Source organism: Balearica regulorum, chromosome 4 (assembly GCF_011004875.1).
Source record: "Balearica regulorum gibbericeps isolate bBalReg1 chromosome 4, bBalReg1.pri, whole genome shotgun sequence".
NCBI lineage: Eukaryota > Metazoa > Chordata > Aves > Gruiformes > Gruidae > Balearica > Balearica regulorum.
The window spans coordinates 79,852,181-79,874,800 of NC_046187.1; the positions used below are offsets into that span (position 1 = coordinate 79,852,181).

Here is a 22,620-nt window from a genome sequence, read left to right on the forward strand (position 1 = left end):
CTTCAGAGACACACCTGCTCACGTGAAGGTTGAAAGTACATGGGAAGTTTTACTTGCATCTTTTAAACAAATCATTTCATAAAGTTTTTCAAAACTGAATTAATAGCAAAGAATAGTATCAGCTGGTGCAACCAAAAAATCAGTTTTCTGGAGACAAGACAGACAAGAAGCAGATTCCAAGGTTACTCATCCTACACACCAGCCAATTCTTGCTGTAAGCGTAATGTAAATTTAGGCTAAGCTAGTTTAGCTTAGCAATTAGTAATACCTTCTTCCAAGTAGTAAGATGATACCTATGAGAATGTTATTCAAAAAATATATTCTTAAGGGACACTTGTATCTGAATAATTTCTGCATTTACAGGGTTCCCTACCACCTACTTGAAAATGCAACACTGACTGGAATTTTCTTAAACCACTACTTTACAGTTATTCCAGTTACTCATATTATTAGACATGGCAATAATGTTTTCCCAGACATCACTTCCACTGATATATTGGTACAGTAACTTCTCTGAATTACAGCATCTTGAGCAACTGGGAACTCTGTAGTAAGAGAGTAACTGCCCTTAAAACACCAAAAGAAAATATTAATAAAGTTATCATCATTTGATTATTTTCAAATCTAACAGTATATAGAACGCACAGCAGAGGGAAAGTCAGTTTGAGGAGCTAAAAATGCACCATGAACACTCCCTTTTAATAACAGCAGAAGTATTCACTTATAGATCATTAACAGTGATCCCAAATGTACTTCCTCCCATAGATGGGTTTTTCCTCCCCACCTGTGACATATAGCAGCTGCCTAACAGGCAACCATGCATAGCAGTTACGTGAAAAGTTAAGAATGCCACTTCCCCACTTGAAATCCTCTTAGGACTTTGAGGAGGAAGAAAGCAAGAACTCAAGCTGGAACTGGCTGAACCACCAGAGCTAACATGCCTACTCTTAAAAACAGATACCGAGAATTTGCATTGCTCCTTTTCAAGACTGCAAGAGTGTCGTAAAGTCAGTATCAACTCCCACAACAGAACAGGAGAGGCTCTGTCCTCAAAAGGTGATTGCCACACTGTGTTTACACGTTTTCTCAAAGCCTCTACAGATTCATGAAATTAATTGGCAAGGGTAATTAAAGACCCAAACAACTCCTGAATTCACGGGCAAATTTTCATTGACTGATTTCAAGCATCAAGAGGGGCTATTGATCCTTAGGCAGAACTCCACACAGATCCTCCTCTATTTGCACTTTGTATTTAATGATTTTGACAGGCTCACACAACAAGATGATTACAGTACTAGTGATGGAACGAAGAGGGGAAAAAAAAAGCATGAAGAAAGGTATCGATGGAAAGAGTACAGTGCTCAGAGAAAGGCACACTTGAGCTCACATAATAGATTTTTGAACAAGCATGTACAGTACTACATGTGATGAGACTTTAACAATGGTACTGTTAATTCCTTGGGGTTTTTCCAGTTGTCAGAAGTCAGACAAAGAACATTCTGGCTGTAAAAATGGAGGATTGACAAGAAAAATAGGACATCTGCATTTCTGTGGCAGAGGTCCAAGAAAATTAAATAAAAGAAGCTTCAAACAAGTACATAAATACATAGCTGTCCTCTGAAGATGCTGTTAAGAGTATATTTAGTAAATAAGCAAATCAAATGACACAAGTTGCTCAGAGTGAAACAGCAAATCATTATTAAAATTAGGAGCATCATCCAAAATCTTGACTGTTGCCCTATTCAGCAGGCTGCAATGACCCAAGAATATATAATGTTGGTGAGAAAAGTAGATGCATCTCTTGTGTCAAAACCAGTGACCGAAGAAATACAGTCACTTCTGATTTTCTCAGTTCATTTCAAGGCATTTGTCACCCACCAGCTTCTCTTGCACTCTCCCTATACCCATCTAGCAGAGTTAAAAAAAGTGTTTTCTATGATTGCTAGAGAAAGCTCTAGAAAAGAAGGAAAAAAGTTGTAAATCAAAACAAGGAGGCTGGGGGGACCAAACAATCATGGTCTATCCAGGACAGAGTGCTGCATAGCTTGTAACAGTCTCTCAAGCAAGACTGTGGTGTTCCCATCCTTGCATGATCAAAGCTTAGCTTCCTAAGATCCTGAAAAATTTCATCAAACTTAGAAGTTCACTTGAGCGATGAGTCAGGACTAGATGATCTCAAAAGGTACTTTCCAACTGAAATAATTCCATGGTTCAATTTCTGCTTCAGAATGGAAATTGAAGAAAAACATAACTACTTACTTCATATTTCATCGTAAAGAATCCATCACCCCCAATTCCTTCCAGGGCAAAAGCCTGCACTATTGGCCACTTTTCAACAACAAACATATCAAATATCTGTAGATGACCTGCAAAAGAAATATTTCACAGAAACATTCTCTCACAAATACTGGCAGTTTAACTTTCTGTGAGATCTTAGAGTTGTTCTCAGATTCTAATAAAGGATCTCAATTATCCTGTCTTTGTACAACTTAAAATCTGTCACTGAAAAATGTTTTTTTCTGAAGACAGTAGCTTTTGGAAACTTCTTTCTCTCTACACCCCTAATTCTTTCCAGCTATCAGTCTAGCAAAGGATATTATGTCTCTCTCCTCAGAAGTTTCATTCCAAGACCAGTAGCAAAACTGTGCCCATTAAAATTCAAGATAATAAACAGGGAGCTTTGCTTACTCCAATTTCTTCAAATATTTGGCCTTAAGTAAACTACTGTTGACATCATCCCCATGGTAATCAGAATTTTAAGTTAGAGGAGAGGTATTCATCGGAGCCTGGTACTCATCGGTGAAGCTAGCCGCCATCTGAAGTGAAGAGTGATTATCATCCTTAAGCTGCACGTCTTCTTTAGATACTTCCTAACAAAGAACCACCAACCTTCCCCCTGCTCTGACCCATTAATGATAAGCACATCATCCTTTCCTCAAGAGAAATAACAGAGAATTAGGAACAATAAAAAAACCAACACCCCAAACTGAATTAGCTTGGTTTGAACTCACATGGTTCAAAATTAAAAAAAAAAAAAAAAAAGAAAATTGCTTTCTTTGCTGTTTGCCTCTCACCTACTGTACTATGGATCAAAACCCCTGCACACTCATGCTGCAATGAAGTACATACACTGTATCACTTCTGCATTATTCACTGTTCGGGATACTGCAAAGTACACTGTACTGAACAATGTAAGATTACAGTGTTCAGGCTGCAAGGCTGGCTACAGATCATAACAGGAAGTCATGCACTCCAGTTTTTTCAGTGCTAAAAAAAGGAAACTTGCATAACGAAATGTTTATTCTTTCCTTACATAAAGAAGTATTTATCTGGAGCTTCCATCTGAACAGAGAACTTCTGTAGCGGCAGAACACACTTCTCTGAATGCAAATTATTTCTTTGCCTCATGCTGTGAGCATTCACTCGTCAAATGAAGTCTAAGGGCTTACATTTTCCAGAAAGAAATCCAACTCTTAAATAAAAAGAGGCTAAAAGGAAACTATTGACATATTAATCCTTATTTCTTACCAAAGGCAAGGAAATCTTCATTCCCTGAACTGCACGACTTGCATGCTGCAAAACACTTACACTATAAGCATACAAGAAGCTAACCCACCTTGGCAGCTGTATGGAATACCAATGCGACTGCAATCTCGAACCATGTCTACAAAGCTGGAAATTTTGAATTCCTCTGCAGCTTCTTCATCTTCATACTGAAAGAAGTCATTTAAAATAAAATTTGATTAGGCATGCCTAATTTGATTGTTAGTTTTGCACTAAAGAGAATATGTATTCTACTGCTTTAATTCCATAGCAAATGTCATATAATCCATTCAAATAACACCTACAGCTTCCAGAAGCTAAAGAACCTCTTTAGTCTCTATCTTTTGGAAACTCAATCATGGCAGCCAAACGAAATTGTTCTTTAAAAATCAAACTTCAGAGCAAGGTTTTTAATAAGGTAATATGAAAGCATAATTATATACTTTATTATCAGCTTTCAGTGAAGTCTTTCAACATCATCTAGTAGATTCGGGACAGTTTTTAAACAATAACAGATATTTTGAGAATACCAACTGATGTGAAAAGGAGACACCACCATGCAACACTTTCTTGCTGTTTCACACTAACAGCAGACTGAAGTCGTCTGAAGACTTCAGCAGACTGAAGAGTGGGAATGAAGAACAAATATCATACTTATGGCTCAGAAAAGCATAAAAACTAGACTGAAGAGACAAATCACACAAAAATCATTTTCATAACAGGCTAAAAACCTAAAAATGCTCTCCAAATTTTAGCTGAAAAGGCACAGTTTAACAGCAAGTCAAACCAACAGGCCTAGCCCCACTGGGTACTTCAAGAGTCACTTGCTTTCTGGAGCAAGATCAGAAGGCAGTGGTCTTTTGTCTATTTTTTTTTTTTTTTTTTTTTTTTTTTTTTTACGTACAGTGCTCTAAACTTAATATTAACGTAAATTACATGATTATGATTTTTTTGTATGTAACATTTGTGAGCTTCAGGGTACACCCAACAAATTTATTTTAAGAACAAGTTCTTTTAAGACAAGCCTGAATTTAAGATGCAGCCCAAGTTCCTCCATAACATGTTCCTTCTTCAATCCCAGGAAGCCAGATCAAAGTTTCAGATCAAAGCCAAGCCCCAAACAACTGCCAGTTTCTCAAGACTTAAAATGCCATTAGAACAAGAACTTGGTTTTTGGCAGGGTGCTAAAGACTTGCTCACTATCTGCTCTTGCAGGTATAAATACAGCCCATTCCACAAACGGAACAGTCATGATACCCAGAAAGCTTATACAGGATGCATCCAATTTCAGTACTTTATCATATTTGGCCATTTTAAAAATGAGTATTCTTTAATAATATCTTTTTTTCTTCCCATAACTACTATATTCACTTAAATTCCTATGGTCTAGTTAAAGGCAAGTAGGAAGGAAGAAAGGAAGCGAGGCTGTAGGTTTTGCCAGATTCATCAAGAGCTGCACAGAGCCAGGTAGAGCACTGCTGGCTTTATTTCTAAAGCTCTTGAGCTTTTTTGGTTTCATTGTTATAAAAGCAAGCACAAGTTATTTCTGTCAAGGAAAAAAAAAATGCTGAAAAGGCACTAGAGGCAATCCTCCTGTAAACAGGATGCACTTAAAGCCTGACACAGCAACATTTTTTTGTTTCTTTTTCAAAAGTAATCTAGGAAACTGGCAATTCTTATACATTAGAAACACGACTGGAAGTGCATCACTCAGCTCATTCACACAAAACAGCAATGAAAATAAACCTTGTATTTTCAACTTCAGAAATCAAACTTGTCCATTCATTTCCAGAAATAGCAAGGCATATGGTTTACTTTTCTAGTTACGCCATTATTTCAAGCCAGTACTGTGTGATTAAGGTTACTACTTACCATGATAAATCATGTAAAAGCCCATAAGCAGATGCAGCTTAAAATTCAATAGTAGAGATTGCAGCTGTGCTAGCAACAGAGTGTTAAGAACTACTCCATTCTCGATTCCAAAATGTGTGTGTTTTACCACTGTCAGGTACGCTTCAAGATTTGCCCTTTCAGTAGGGATTTTGGCAACAGAAAAACCTTACGAAGCCAGACTTTAGATTTCCCTATGGCATGCTTTAACCTGTAGCTCAGCTGTTCACATTTTACCAAGAAGTAATTACCCTCCCTCTACGCAGCACTCATGGGACTGTATCTAGAACACTGCACACAGTTTTAGGGCCTACGTACAAGAAAGACATTGACAAAGTGAAGCACATTCAGTGGAGGGCCACCATGATAGTGGGTTGGAGCACTTGTCCTACAAGGAGAGACCCGGGCTTGTTCAGCCTAGAGGAGGCAGTGGCTGGACCTCATCGCTGCCTTTCAACAGCCACAATGAAGTTATTGAGATGATGAAGCCAGGCTCTTTGCAGTGGTCTGCAGCAGCAGACCAAAGGGCATGATTTAAAACGACGAGAGGTTCACATTGGATAAGAGGAAACATTTTTTCACTATTAGAACAGTCAGGTAACGGAGCAGATACCCAAGACAAGTTCTGCAGTTGGACACTTCCAACATCCAACTGCAAAAACTTGAGTTTGATCTCATCACTAACCCTGCCTTAAGCGGGAGGTTGGACAAGATGATATCCAAAGGTCCCTTCTAACCTGAATTATTTCATCATTCTGTGATCTAAACTATCAAACGGCCACATAAAAACACGATCAATCTATCATAAGCCCCATCACTTTCAAGCTGGAAACTCAAGGGAACAAAAGGTTTCTCTCCCTGACCTCCTCATTCATTGTTCCACCAGCTTCACCCATTGACATTTCAGGCTCCTAACACACTCCCTTCAGATTTCACTATAATCCTAGTTTAGAAAAGGAACTACACAGAACTGAACAGGGGGGAAAGCTTCCCATGATGGCATTTAGGAAGAAACATTTCCAGTCTCAACTGGAATAAAAAGGTTCTTATTCTACGCCTAGACAAAAGGCATTTTCATTTTTTACGCCCCTAATCATACTTTACTATGATAAACATAGCTTTTCTAAGAATATCTGGATTTTTAAATGCAAGATGAAACTCACATCACTCACATGGTCCAATGAAAGTGAGGTTGCTAGCTCTTGAAACAAAGAGTTGAAAGTTAAAATGAAAATACATAATAAAGTTTCCTGATTTTAAATGGCTAACTAAGCCAAACTTCTAATATGAGAGACTATTGGCAAACACCACATTAAAACACTGCTTTGGCAGCAAATAAGGCCATCATTGGAAATCTCAGTGTTGACTGTAGTACTTGATTCAGATTCTGCCTTTCTCACAACCGACATGTTTTTCCTCATTAAAAGATCATTGACTCGTGTCAAAACAATAATAATCAGTGGGAGAGGGGAGCAATTTATCTTCATGCTCCAACAAATACAAAGTACTAAAACCATATTCTTGTTGCACACATTATCAAAATGATTAATAACCACATATATGTGCAGATCACTCCCCTGCTGAGTAGGAAAAAGAAAAGAGTTCCAGAAGGAATGTTAAAAAGAAGTTCCACTTTGAATATCAGTTCATTAGCAAGCTCATGAGCAATTCTCATCTGCATTCCTTTTCCACTTACCTCATTTTCAGTTAGACAGTGAAAATGCAAGTTCCTCCAGTATGCCACATATGGCAAAAGATGATTATAATTCACAGGGTTACAGTACAGATGGACACTGTCAGGTTTTATTAATATGATTATATCTGCAACAAGCAGAACATGTATTATTGCAGCATCAAGACTCTATGCACAGAAGAATTATATGGGCACAAGAAAACTCCCACAGAAACTGAACAGAAAACATTTTTCCTATAATGTACCTCATTAAAAGAAAATGGATTAACTATTTGAACACACAATCATTCCCCACTTATTTAAAAAAGAAACAGTTGGCAGCCATACACAGCTCCAAGTACAACAGTACTTCTTACTGTTCAGAACAATTGTGGGTTTATTCTGAAGTCTTGCACAGAACTTGCATCAGCCTGTCCTTTGAAAAGCCAAGAGTGTCAGTGATGAGTCTTTACAGAGCACTTACAAAACTGTAAACTATAGCTGCTGTTGCCTGATATTACATCAGAAGGTTGCTCCAACTGAAAACTAGCACTATAGCCTATGGGCTAGATATTCAAAGTTTCACGCAAATGAATAATAAGCTATGATCATGGTGATTGGTCACCTTTCAAATATTACAAAAGTGAGTTAATATGTTATAGTAAATAAAGAGCCCAAGTACTTTAGAACTCCAGAGGCTTGATCACACAATAATTGGTAACACATGTACATACATACCAAGACTGAACTAGGACTCCTCATAAGGGGCTGTATTTGTCTAGGTTTAGAACACTTGGGGGAATGTATGGAGAGGGTATGTGCTAAAGAACAAAAGTTCTTCAGCACTATTTTTAAGAACAGGTTTTCAGGTGTATTAACACAATTAGAGATTTACTTTTTTTTTTTTTTAAGGTACACCCCTTTTTCTGGCTCACCCTCCAGAACGACTGAAGAATAGGTTCAAATGTTGACTATGTTACTCACCATCAAGAACTTCTTCAGGAAATCCAGTTCTTTCAAAGTCGTTATTACTCTGGTTATACAAGCCAAAAAGCAGATAGTTTGCCAGTTCCCTGCAACCTTCATTGTATCGGCTATCTATTCCTGCAAAAGCAAAACCATATGAGAAGTATTATGTGTCCTAACATTGTACACCTGAGAAAATGTTTTTCTTCCCTAATAATACTGCTTTTTTAAAGTTTTCTTAACTCCTTTACATGGTCAGTGGGCACTTACGCCTGTTGAACATACTGGGCATACAGGGTAGGGAAAAAGGAATTTTTGCAAGTTCATTGCCACATGCTGACATTCTACTCTTGACCTAAATCCACAGGCATTGCTTAAAAAAAAAATAAATAAAAAATAAGTCTAGTTTTCTGTAGTGCTCTGCATCAACAAATGTTCAATTTTTATCTAGTAATTCAAATTTAAACATCTGTCTGTATGCAGAATGCATTCTAATTAATACGTTCTTGATTGAAGCCTCCTAACAAACTAATCCTGTGACCTAAATCTCCTGCTTTAGAATACATCATTAAACATTATCTTACCAGTACTATAGTGCAATCCCTGAGTCACCAGAAAGCCACCACGGACTTCTAACAAATCATGAAAAGATACTCTGACAAAACATATGGTAAACAAACAGCTTCCAAGGAAAGCCTTTTCTGGTCCTTGGAAAAATAAAATTAAAACAATTGAAGATCTGGAGCATGAAGAGATCTAAGATTAATACAAGAAAAAAGAAAACGGGCCACAGATTTAGGAAGAGTTTTCATCCCACAGTCATAGTCATAATTCCTAATTCTACTGTAATAAATCAAGTTTTCTCCACAAGCAAAATGGCACAAAACAACATCCTTGATGTCCACACTTGACAGAGGTCACCAGCCCCAACCGCTACAAAATTCCTCATAAACACTAACCTCAAGTTTTCCTACCAAGTTATATTAGGATACAGCTGGATGGTGGCCAACAAATAAAGATTTGTTACCACTGTCCAAAGGCGAGATCAGTACACTGATAACGCAATAACACAGCCTGGATGTCTGGGTTTCAGGACCTGCATTGGAAATCAAACTACTCAGGAGTCACCTGAACATACCACAAACTGGAATAAACCCTAGGGTCTCCTAATTATGTCCCTTTTTTTTAAGCTATGCTTCAGCTTTAAAACACTAACCAGATGACATATCTGCATCCAGCTACTGAATCCCACATCTTAATAAACTCCCTTGTTCGATTAGTAATTGGCCTTTGGATAGTTCACATGTATTCCAAGGTATCAGATATTTGGTTTAAGGCTACAGAAGAGACAAATTCAATCACTTCAAATTGTGCTGAAGCTATGAACCTCTGTAATACTGCTCCCCACTCATGGCTTCATGGTTATTAGCACCAATAATACATTATAGGTAGCATATAGCATTGCATTCCTTGAACTGTGTTGGGAAAGGGGGATGCTGCACCACACCTGCCCCAACTTTCTCAGCACTCAAAAATCTTTCCAGTCACAATCGATGAATCCTCATTCCTCTGCTATCTACCTTCTAGCACTAATCTCCCATTCATATCATGTCCTTGGAGCATGCTCTTTTTAAAATGAGTCACCATTCTGCCTGTTAGGAGACATCCCTTGACAAAGGGAGTATCAAGAGCCTCAGCAGTCAATCCGTAACTTGGGTCGTGGCATCGATAAGACTCAGCTAAAGAAAGCTCAGACCCAGTCACTCATTTTTCTCCCCTGCTGCACTGCTCCGGCTTTGCTGTGCCAATCATTTTCTGCATAACCAAACTGCTCTGGATCTGGGAACTCGGAGAGAGCGAAAGGGCGAAAATGAGGGAGGAGAGGGAGAACACACTGTCTCTTTTTATTTTATTTACATGCCCAGCCCCATGAAAGCAGGCATACCAATGTAATCTAGAATTCAATGGGACTCAACATACTAATGTTAGTGCCAAAGCCCCTGTCTTTAGGTGGGATTTTAACTACAACCAAGTGTAGAGACACGGTTCTTCCAGGAAGCAACCATCCCATTGTTGTAGGAAATTCCGTTTAAATGTAATCAGTCTCCCTGAAATCAGCTATAGCCATAGAAAGCTAGCACACACAATGTCCTGAAGATAATCTGCCTTACTGATTACTCGCCTGAGGCAACTTTTGAAGGCAATCAGTTGAGCAATAGTCTGGAACAAGGTAGGAGTTAGGATAGTCCCTTTCAGTGGCAGCAAGCTGTTAGATCAGTTGTCTGCAAGCAGCATTCCTTATGTTTCCCAAGCAAACGTCACCTCTCATATCAAATGTTAATCTAATAAAGCACCCTCAACTACAGGCCAAACAGCTCGCATTTGGACTTTTTCTTATCAGGCTCATTGCTAGGGTTTCCAAAGCCCAGATAGCCAAGGTGGTGCGCTCAGGCTCAGAATAACACATAGCAAAGCAGAAAAAGGAACAGATGATTATAAAGTGTGGAAGATCAGAAGAAAAATGAGAAACTGTTCTCATAAAGAAAAAAGAGTTAAGATGCCACCAACACTTCAAGAGTTTGAGGTTTTATCTGGGTGCACCAGCTCTTCAGGCTTGAAGCAGAGATGATTGTCAAAGCCAAACACCAAAAACAGGCTTTTTCAGTTAATGACAGAAGGAGGGAAAGAGAAGACAAAAAGATGTTAACAAGGAGGGCAGCTGATAAGCTTAACTCTTATAATAGAGAACATGGGTGAATTTATTGCTTGCAGAACGCTGACAGGCTAGCAGGGAAGACATTAGCTTACCATAAAACCATTAACTCTGCAGAATACTTGGGGTTTGTGGTTTGGGTTTTTTAAGTATCCAGTACAGACAGGAGCTTTTATACTGAGGCTTTAATACAATTCTACAGAAACATATGGAGTTAAATGAACAGACACAGTTAGCGGAAGATAAACAGGAAATGAAACAATGACAAAGATAAGATACCTCCAGAAAGCTATCAGGAGTCCTCAACAGAACAATGGGAACGGCTATTAATTAGGAAACCCCCAGCCTGTCTCCAGCTGAGTTTAGTAACTCCCGGCCTTTTCCCAACTCATCACAAGGGTGCAGTTAGACAATGACTTAGTCCAGCAGCTCGCTGCTGCCCAAGGAGCCATTCCTGCTCCTTCTCCTGCAGTCAGAGCTCATCTGACCTCTCAGCGAGCTGATTCAGTTTGCTAAATTGGCAGAAAACTAGTCTGGCCAAACACGGGGCGGGGGAAAAAAATAATCTGTCTGCTCAGTAAGATGAAGCTGGTGTAAGATATCAACCAACCACCAGCACTGATGCAAAATGCATGTGGGAGGAAGCAGAGGAAAGGGAAAAGGAGCAGTCTAGGGCAGGCTGAGACTCCCCTTTTGTGCTGCCAAAAATATTGAGCTCAGCCATCTCTCATATCTGTGAGTTCACAGTTGCTAAGCTGACAAAAACATAGCCTACACATAAAAAAAGTCCCGCTTTCTTTGTCCCAGCCGTGCAGTTCTGACACACCCCCGGAGTATCAAAGCAAAGAATAGCTGTCCCATAACACATTAAATAGCCCTGTGAGCTCCAGGGACACCAAGTAGGTGGCAGGAAGGTGAGGCTGGAGAGAATGGCCAGATTACCTTTAGACAGCTGCCCAAAAACAAACATGCAGTTGTGGAACTGCCATCTAATACAAGTGGCACGATAATCACTAAAACAGTCTCCATTTGGAAAGAGAATGGATGAACAACCAGTGCAATGTACTGGTCATATCCTAAGAGCAAAAGCTCTGTGTAGGACAGGTATAATGGGGGGGGGGGGGGGCGGGAAGGAGAGATCTAAAAAAGTAGTAATACTTGAACAAAACCAAGATGAAATAAAGATTCCCTGGCACAGCTTCTGAAGTATTCCTGTCCTCTTCAAGGTGGATAAAAAGTAAATATCAAGGTATAAAAATTTAGCTTAGCTATGCATAACTGTGAAACAGTTTGATCTACCATCAGAACAGCTACAACTACAGTCAGATTTATAGACACACCCTACTGAAACTAAATATGTATCCTCAGAAATCAGATCAACTTAACCATGAGCTGAAAATCTCTGTTGAAAGGTAAGATGCAAGAATCACCACTATTAAAAAAAAAATAAAATAGTTTACAGTATCATTTAGGTAGTTTGATATACAGTTTTCTTAGCAACTTTAACAGCAACACACTCCAGCTGAGACATCACAGCTTTTTAAAGACATCTGACACTGCAACCTCCAAATTTCTTTTCGTGTCAGTTGTGATGTCTCTTCTCCCTGGCAAAGAACGCAGGAATGCTATAATTCAACCATGTTAAAATAAGATGAAGGGATTCTTTTTAAAAAAAATCAGCTGTAACTACATTTAAATAATTGTATCAATAATTAGTCAGTTCTCATCTCTCTTTGGAATCTCACAAAATTGTTTTTATTTTAGTATAAGTATTAATCTATTTCAAGCAAAGCTATGAAAGTTTATGCTGTTTTTATCTCACAGCCCAGTATGTAAAATTAAAGTTGGGGTGAGGGAAATGATTAACTCCAGGTCATTAAAGCCAAGTGAAATATAATATGCACCAACTGCAAAAAACAAAACAAAACAAACCAAACCATAAGAGTATCTGCTTTCCATACAAGTCAACAGGACTCAGTGTAAGACTACATATTTTTTGTCATCTGAACCTTGTAGTTAAAGACAGATTTAATGCATTTATAACAGAATGACATGCCTGCTTAATCAGAAGTTATGTGAGAAATTTGGCAGGCTACATTCAACAGGTCAGATTAGACAACAACAGTGCCATTATGGGTGCAGAAAGAGATTAGTGCAAAGCACAAGTCTAATAACAAAACACACTTCCTATATTTCCGTAACAGAAATTCTTATTTACTAAGAGGTATGGTCTTATGCATGGACTTAAATACTCCACATTACGCTGAGGATTACACAAAGTAATTCCTTTGCCTGTAATGCTTTCCCTAAAGCTGTACAACGTTTTGAGTGACTATGCTTTGCTTGGGACTTACTGCAGCTTCAGAGTTAACAATAGACATAAAATACTACGGCGTCAATGGCGAGATGGCACAACTTGACGTATTTTATGAAATTACACTAGCATCAAAGGCAAAAAGCAAGTACATTATCCTGGATGATTAAGTTTCACTGGAAGGTTGACACAGTGACCTTATAGACCTTCTAGCTGTGAAGTTACTACTTAGCCAAAGATTTCTTAAACTCTTACCCTAGAGAATGTGGGATGAGAAGAGTCATGTTACGCAGTTAGCATCGACCAAGAAAGAACTAGGCTATACACATTTACAATGTTTTTGTGGTTCAATAAATGCGCTTCTTCAGGTTTTCTTGCTACATCGTTTAAAACAAACAAAAAACCCCTAAAAAACCAGGCTGTTGTATCATTACTTAATGCAAGCCTGTTACTACAAATAGCTTCTTTAGGGCTACATTAGATTTCTCCATCTTTAACTGTAATACATTATTTAAACAATTGCTCCTTAAGTCCTTTTCTCTAAGGAATTTCAGTAATCATTTCGGATTTTTTTCCTTCAATATCTTGATACTGATTATAGAATAAGAAGCAAGAGTCAATGTTACATACAGAAATTATATTAAAGCAGTACAAAAACCCTGTTACTTTCCCACAGTATACCTGCACATGCAGCTTTATTTCATATTGCCCTTTTCTCCCAACCACAAAAGAAATAAAGCACTGAAACCACATGCTGGTTATATGCCACCATTTAGCTTGTAACTGCTTCCCGGGTTTCTCATATGACTCTTTAAATGCATTTTGATTTCTTCTCCTGAGGCAAGACCTCCCTCCCCCTAAATTCGGGTTTTATTAAATCAGAAAACTGACAGACATTCCCCTCCTTCCCTGCATATCTTGAAGGCCAACCCTGTGCTCAACCCCTCTGCATATCACGATCCCTAGCCTTGGTACTCCTCTGCTCTTCTCCACTCCCTTCATCTCAGCACCTTCTAATCCCTTCCACTTCCCCATCTCCACGGGGGAATGAGCTGCAACACACATGCCTTCAGCCTTGAGCTTTTCTACCAAGCACCAGCTAGAAAGCCAACATTGCCTAGACAGCTGAATGTTTACTCCAAATAGACATGGATTAAATGATCTCCATCTTTCCTTCAATTTAGGCATTAACAAAGATTCTCTGTTCCCTCCAGCCACTGAATTTTCATAAAGCTTGCAAGAATGTTGATATTATTACTGTTGTAGCAAGTTTGCCTGAAATTGGTAAACAGGCTTAAGAATTATTTAGTGAGAAAAAGAGTGTAACAATCAGAGAGCTGTCCGTTCCCTGAGAAACAGGGCTGGGGTGTGGGGCAGGAAGGCGACGATCTTCATTTTTATGAAACTCATGGTATCTTTATCAGTACAGTGAGAACAAAAGGAGGGGGGAAGGAGAAGTAGAACTAACCCAAAATGCAAAGGATTCCATCAGGTTGAGATTTGCTGCTCTGTGTCAGGATACTCTGAATGTTTCGAAGGCGGCTGCAACTGCAAAAGAAAGAGAATTTGTCCTTAAGGTCAGTGTTTTGAAGTGCTCACATTTGGCAGGCTAAAGAGTTGACCTAGCTTTTTTTACTATATAAATTAAGTGGACACACTTCAACATTGGTATCTTTTCTTTGAGATACATTTAGACTTCCTTTCAAACCATCCCCAGATTATTTATTTTTGCCCACTAAAAGATGAAGTGCAAAGCCCTGAGAGAAGACTAGAAGTGATAACTAACCCTTCTAACCAAGTGCCCTGTTCATCTCTAAGCTCTAGCAAAAATTGCTGTTCAGGTTTGCTCTCAGCAAGCCAGCAACACTCCTTTCTCTACCAGAGAGGTAGAGAGCAAAGCAACACTGGGCAGGCAATGTCCAAGTAGAAAGCTGACAAGGGAAGGGACTGAAGTAGTTTCTACACCCCAAAAGGAAAAGATGAGTTTCAGCACCTCCAGCACCATCAGACCACTTCTACCCTTTGTAACTACGTAATACAGACACATCCCAGGCCTCTTACAAGATCAAAGTGAAAAGCATGATATTCACGTAGGAAAGAAGCAGGGAAGGCGCAGAGAACTCTGCCTCCTCTTGTAAACCTGCAGGGTCTCATCCGTGTCTGGAAAGCTGGAGAGGGACCGGTGACAAGGGCAGGGAGTGACAGGCCAAGGGGAATGGCCTGAAGCTGCAGGAGGGCAGATGGAGATGGGATGTGAGGCAGAAATCCTTCCCTGTGAGGGTGCTGAGGCCCTGGCCCAGGTTGCCCAGAGAAGCTGTGGCTGCCCCTGGCTCCCTGGCAGTGTTCAAGGCCAGGTTGGATGGGGCTTTGGGCAACCTGGGCTAGTGGACAGTGTCCTTGCCCACAGCAGGGGGGTGGAACTGGATGGGCTGTGAGGTCCCTTCCCACCCAAACCTTTCTATGATTCTACGATGTCCTCAGTTAATAAAGCATCAATGTCATGCTATCTGCAGTGTCCCAGTGATGCTTTTGCTTACTAGTATCACAAAGACTCAAGTGGGTCACCCTGTCATTAAAACAAGCACATAATAAGCATAAATGTGGAACCGAGGGAAATTTTGGACAGAAAAAACAATTTTAGTGAGCACTCTGAGATAGACAGCTCCTGACCAGAAGATCTTCTCTTGTAATTTAAACTTCAGGTACTCCAGTTCTTCCATGCATCTGGCATTACTCTCCAGAATTTTATTTAGTCCATAAAGGAAAAATATATAGCCAATACTCTCATTTAGCATAACAAAAGCTGAACTCCAGAAGAGTGTCACTTTTTAACAAAGATTTTTTTTTTCTGCAAGACAAACTAACAAATTGAACTTACACTGGTGGGTTTCTGGTCAGAAAGTAAACCATAGCTCAAAACAACTAAGTGTATAATATTTAATGCAAATCATAAGAGCAGGAAATATTTCCCTTCTATACCCAAAGAAATACCTAGATCCTTTTCACGCATGTTACCTCTCTCATGACTTCTATATTAAGCCTATGATTTTCTTCTAAAATGAACAGTTAGGGAAAACTATAAGCCTAAAGTATCATCTTTGATAGTCTGCATGAAAAAGAAATGAAACAATACCAAGTCTTGCCAAGATTTTCATGATCAAAATGAATTGTTTACTATACAAAATTTAATTTAGTTGTCCCACGTGCACCTTTAAGCCAGGCAAAAAAACTCAGCTACAATAGCCACAGAGAGCAACATAATTTTGCTCCTACGCAACATTTGGTGAGCTTGCTTTAATACAGATAGAAGGCAAGACATTTCACTGCTGATATTACTGAATGTGTTTTCTTGTTTATAGTCTTGTTCATATAGCTATGAGCTGTTCAGCTCTAGGAAACAAATGTCTCTTACAGCAACGCTGCAACAGAGATAAATTTATGATCTGCTCAAATTAACAAGAATTCCTATTTTCATAGTTACTTAAGCCAAGTAAAAAGCAAATAGATCTTTTCAAGTAATACTACAATTACCATGCTCTACTTTCTCTGAAAGAGAATGCATGCGAAAGGTTTACATTATAGCTAATCTAAGTGCAATTCGAACATCCACTACGGAAGAGAGACAACACTTGAAGATACTTTCATAGCAAGTACAAAATCAGTGCAAAACACTTTAGTTTTATTTTTTCCTGGTTTTAGGTTGCCTATTTGAGTTCTGAATCCCTCAATTATTCTTTTTGCCTGAAACTTCCCAATTCATATTATACGCTGCACTGTATCACAGTCCACTGTATGCATGAACAGATATTTTGATCTAGTCTTAGATAAATAGAAATTAAAGCCACTGATGACAGCCACTAAAGACACCTAATCACATGCTGTTGCCCACATAGGTGATGCTATGGAGTCTGTGAAAGAAACATTGAACTTTATGCTGCCCATTTTAGCAACTTTAATTATTAGTTCTTTAAAACCTAACCTAAAACTGAATTTCACAGCTGTCTAATCTTAAGATTTTTATATCTTATTCTGGAAGATTTTCATCCCATCGTTAAACAGGACCCTGGACTAGGTAGGGGAAAGATGAGGAATACTCTATGGCAAGCTATACACTGCTCGTATTTTTATACTTTCCATGTCATAGGATCAAGCGTAGAAAAAATTGCTAGACTATTTTTCACCATGGGTACAAACAAATTTGACCACAGTGATTTAAGAACCAGCTGCAGGCAAGCAGAATCGCTAGAGCTTCTGTGAAACACAAGAAAATGGAAGCAACTTTATGTACAGATAAAGCCTGCATGAAAATAAAAATGCTTCGCAACTTATCTACTGTTGCTTCCCGAGATGATCCAAAGGACAGACTCAAAGGACTGTGCCTGAGGACTTCTGCAGTGACACAACAAGCAGCTTCCAGACTGACTTTTAATAAAACATTTACCTTATCAGAGGATGCATCTTCCAACTTCTGCTCAGAGTGGGAAAAGAAACTGTCATCAGAAAAAAAATTAGGAATGCTTCCAAACTCAAGGCACAAGAGGTAAATTTTTCAATAAACTCCTCTCAGAAACAAGATGCAAAACCCCCTCTATTACTAGTGTTCAACTTCTACTCTCACGGCAAATATAAGTAATTCTGCAGCCAAAGACAGGTCTGTCTGGATTGTAAAACATTTTTAAAACCTCTTATGCACTATAAACACAGCGTGAATACATATCTTTTGCTATCAATTTTTCCCCTATACAGATCACTTTTAAGAGAAAGGAACAGTTGCAAATAGATTTGACAAAGTACAGAAACTCCTTGTAAGAAACCGTGGGGGAAGATACTCCTATTTATTAAAAAATAGTCTATAATATAAGGTAAGTTATTCCTAAGATCTTTAAATTTTAACTTCACGTTCAAAACTTTGACAAAAGGGAGACCTGATCAAATACATTTATCACCTGAAAAGAAAAATTAAGATAAAGGGCCTGTGCAACAGGACCAGAGCAGAACAAAGCAAAATACACAACATTTTTGTGTTTCCTGAGCTCCGTGAAAGTATTTTTTGATCTGTTCAAGTAAACTGTGGGGCGAAACGGGGAAGAGGAAATGCAGGAGGAAAGTAATTACCTGTTTGTTCTAGGCTGGGTATTTTTTCCCCTCAAGTTTTGATTTAAGGTTCATTATTTCATAATGGGATGTATGAGATGTTTATTTCAATCTTAATATTAAACAGCCTTCAGCAGAGTATTTTTCCTTGCCTTATTTAAAGAAGTGGTTTCTTTTCAACATCGTTTCAAGTGTGTATAAATCATTACATTCAAAGGCTGACATTAAAAACAGAAGACTTCTGTGTCTGAAGAAAGACGTTATTCAGAAATAGTGAAGAGAATAATTAGAATTCTTACTACATGCTTTTAAACAATGCAGGCTAAACTGGGTATAAAGTCAGGGAAAAAAAGATGGCATTTTAGTGCATTTTGCATTAAACAGTCATCTGATAAAACCAAAGAAACCGTCCTGGGAAGAAAATTCCATGACTTTTCCCACCTCCAAAGCAAATGCTCTAGCAAGGGCACTGACTTTTACTCCTTTTCATTTCTCCACAGTAACACAATTTCAAACAGAAGCAGAGAAGAACAAGCTCCACGCAACAGTGTAATACTCTGGGCTTCAGGACACTTTCCTGGAAGATGTAGCTCTGGATCCACTCACATACATAACTACAACTAAATTTTACAGCAGCTTGATCCTGAAAAATCAGTATTAGGTATGTTCATAAACACAATTACATGAAGCCCTTCTAAAGAACCCCCAAATTCCTGGACTTCAATGAGACTTGGACAAGACGTGAGCTGCAAGCTACTTCAACTAGGTCTATTCCAACCATATTGAATGAGATAACCACAGACAACCAGGTTGCTTCAGAAGCAGACAGAGTTGAAGTAGGCAAAGTGAGAATTTTTCCAACAGTAGCTGTGATTTCCGCATTGGCTGAAGCCAGCAGAAGAGCCTACGGTGCTGCAAGGGGCTGTCTCGCCCTTCTCACTGCCTTTGCATCTGCCCTAACAATCTTGAAGCCATGTGTCAAGTCAGATCAGCTTACGGATCCAAACAAACTCTAGCCCAGGAATTAAAAAAAAATAACGCTGATCTGACTGCTGATGAAAGCGGGTCAGAAGGCAAAGTCACATTTTGGGGTGGCATCTGGCAAGAAAGTATTCTTGGGCCAATTAAGAAACTATACGTTGAGGTACTTGATATTCTGCTAATCTTGGACTAGATCCAAAAAAGGGGGGAAGATAATTGACAATCATTAACTTCTAAGAATTAGTGCTCATCTGTTCACATGTCTTCATACTAATTATGCAAAGTACCTTGCTTTAGAAGAGTCTATCCTGTCACAACTTAGTAACAGACACAGCGCTGCAAGCCATGTATGCTGGCAAACAAAGAGAATATTAACAACTGTGCCTTTCTCAATCAGAAAGAAGAAATGCATTTTTTTAAAAATGATGCCACACAGTATTTTAATTTTTATGTAATTTATGTTTCCACAATGTGTCACTTTTTTCTGCATTCCTTGCTGCTAGCTGAATTTATTCTGTGTGCAAGCTTCCTTTTCTTGACGTCGTAATCCAGTGGTACTAACTCAGCGACGACATTAGCATTGATCCCTGATTGATTCCCATGGGCTGGCTTACCATAACGTCTGAGTTAACATGCAATTCAGCGGACAAAGGATATGATTTCACTGTGTTCAGTATGTTTTGCTTCATATTGGCAGATGCTATGCTCCACCCCCACAAAGGCTAGGCAGTCTTAAAAACCCACACGTGGTAAAGCTTTGGTAGATAGCAGCGAACATGGGGAACAATCTGAGACACCCCTGGCAAGCTCCTGCAAATCCTCACGCCAACAAGGTTCATCTTCAGGGAATTACTTCAATATAGACTCATGCTGTCTGCCTATGACAGACATTGGGTTTAATGTTAAGTGCTTGATTTTTAATAAATAAATAAATAAAATGGAAAAATAAAAGGTGGGGGTTTTTTTTCCAAATTTTGCTTCTTGTTAACTTGCTGCTGCTACCATGTTTCCACTCTACCCCTAAAAATCAAGTTTATTTTTCATAGCCCTTTTGTTGACCTCACAATTCCTACCAAAAACATTTTATCATCTGCTTATATTATAGTACAGGATTTCTCTGGATTTCCCACAGTCTGACAGTATCACCATCTTAACATATTTGTGAAAACAGAAACCAGAGGTCAGACTGAGTTAAAGATTCTCAGAATTTCAAAAGCTGTTTATTTGAAATTGAACAATAACATGCTGAGTTTGTTAGGTTTTTTTCTTAGCTCACCAAAATAAAAAACAGTTTTACTGCTTGGCACTCACAAAGGGCAATGGCATTCACCCACCTTAAAATACATGACAGTTTTCCAGCTATTTTCAAAATTTCTCTACAATGAACATAGGGAACTTGACTGTAAATAGGAGATCTTCCAATGTTAAGAACACTTAGCATGTTTAGCAACAGTAAGGAGTAAATATTAAAACTGGACGTAAAGGAAGAAATTTTAACTCTGTGTGCATTTTACAGGACCAAATTCTTTGCTTCTTGACTTTAAATGCACAATAATATTCAGTTCCGCAATTCAGAGACCTCCAAGCACGTAGGAACGAACATGAATCTCTCCTTACTAAACGTTGGGCACTACCTGGTGCCGTTTCCAAATTACAAGCTTGTTCAGGATCTTTGGCACTCCAGCACATCTGAACAGTAGCACTATTTATTACGAATGCACATCAATATTCATACTGGTATTTTCCATAACCATGTGGGATGGTGCAGTCCTTTGGCATACTTGTTTACTGTAAGCAACTCACAGACTGGACCTCAGCAAGAGCTAATGGGCTTGAAATGAAGTTCTTCCATGGGTGCAATCACATGACAGGTTGCCCATCACCTACACACATAGGTGCCAGTTTGACCTGCAGCCTTGACGCATTCTCTGTTTAACAGACTGATTTACAAACACCAGCTCTGTATTTTCACTTTCTTAAATTGCAGCATGTTGTTGAGGATGCCTACTATTCCACCCCCCCCAAAAAAAAAACATTATCACTTGATAAAATGACAATATTTGAAGGAGGAGGAAAAACTAGCAGCTTGAGCATAAATATTCTGCCATCAGTCAATCTCTGATCAGAAAGACAAGGCAAGCGTCTGGCACTTCAGCATAAATCAGATGTTAAGCTACAGTGCCTTAAGACTGAATTTACTTTCAGAGCCCATTACTGGGCCACAACCACGGCAGCCAGACGGCTATGTGAGGCCAGATGCTTTTGCCATCAGTTCAAGCTGAAGGATCGCAAAGGGGTAACTTCATCTGAAGCTCCACAGGCCACTGAGTTAATGCAACAGCTCCGCTCCTCTCCTTGGCAACTTTTCCTTCCCAAGTACTTATTCCACCTTTCTATTCATATCAACCACATAGTCCCACTTCCCTCTTACTGTTGGCCACAGCCCAGCACTCAATAGACCCTAAGCTGTCTTACTTCCCTAACATGGTAGAAACCCATCCATATTCAAGGAACAGGCTTTGTTTCTCTATTTTCTTTTTTTTAAACTCCAGCAAATTAAATTAGCTCTCTCTCTGCATAGCTAAAATACAGTGCATTCCTTAAAAAATTTTTGGTGAAACAGTGCTATTACAAAATCCTGAACCTCGGCATAATTACATAAGGAACACATGGATACAAACTGTTAATCTTTCAACACAGATACGTCCCCTGCTAAAACTGGTTGGGAAACCACAACTCGCATCCCTGCAGCACCACGCTCCCAAACACCCCACTGAGTGCTCCTCTGAAGCTGTAGGAAAAAAGCCACATAGTTAACCGCTATGTGATTAAAACCAGAACGGTTCAGAGGATGATAATATTACGCATATAGGCAGAGACAACATAAAAATGAGCCCAAGTACTCATTTTGCATTTCCCCACACAGACACAGCAAGAACTAATCTGAATTATGTTACAAACATGCATAATTAGTAACAAGGATTTGCCTGCTCTATTTTACATAAAGGTAATGCAAAATTGGGTGGGTCTAGAGCCCTACCAAACAGAACAAATTCACACTGATTTTAGATGGTGATATTTAACAAAAGCATTTAAAACAAATTTTGTTCAGAAGTGCATGTACTCCGAAGGAAAACACTCGTTCACCACTAAACACAGACACATGAAGCATGACATCACCTTCTAAAAAAGGCATACCCTTTTTTGGGCAATACTCATCTCTTAGTTAAGGGATTTTTTATTTTTATTTACAAAACAATTCTTTACTTGCTTTTGTTGTTACAACACCAAGGGTTGCTCTGGTAAACACCAGCTCCCAACACACCATACAGCAGACTAAAACTCTGAAGTATGTGGAAGAACTCCAAGAATTATCTCTGGCCGTTTCTCTATTCTTTATATAGTCTTAAGAATTTTTCCATTCCTGTTTGGGACTTGGGGGCAGGG

The 22,620-nt window shown here is 38.9% G+C and overlaps 1 protein-coding gene across 2 annotated transcripts in view; it reads right to left on the reverse strand.

Moving 5' to 3' along the window:
• The window catches only part of DNAAF9 (dynein axonemal assembly factor 9), a 78,546-nt gene that overhangs the window by 53,631 nt on the left and 2,295 nt on the right, over positions 1-22,620 (reverse strand). Inside the window, exons 2-6 of one of the 2 annotated variants that reach the window (XM_075752829.1) lie at positions 14,567-14,646; positions 8,090-8,209; positions 7,130-7,254; positions 3,617-3,713; positions 2,260-2,366 (exon numbers count right to left, since the gene is read on the reverse strand). In XM_075752829.1, the coding sequence (XP_075608944.1) occupies positions 2,260-2,366; positions 3,617-3,713; positions 7,130-7,254; positions 8,090-8,209; positions 14,567-14,646 (529 nt within the window). Of the gene's footprint in view, positions 1-2,259; positions 2,367-3,616; positions 3,714-5,415; positions 5,527-7,129; positions 7,255-8,089; positions 8,210-14,566; positions 14,647-22,620 lie in introns of those variants that run through there. The other variant, XM_075752830.1, reaches the window with a different exon arrangement.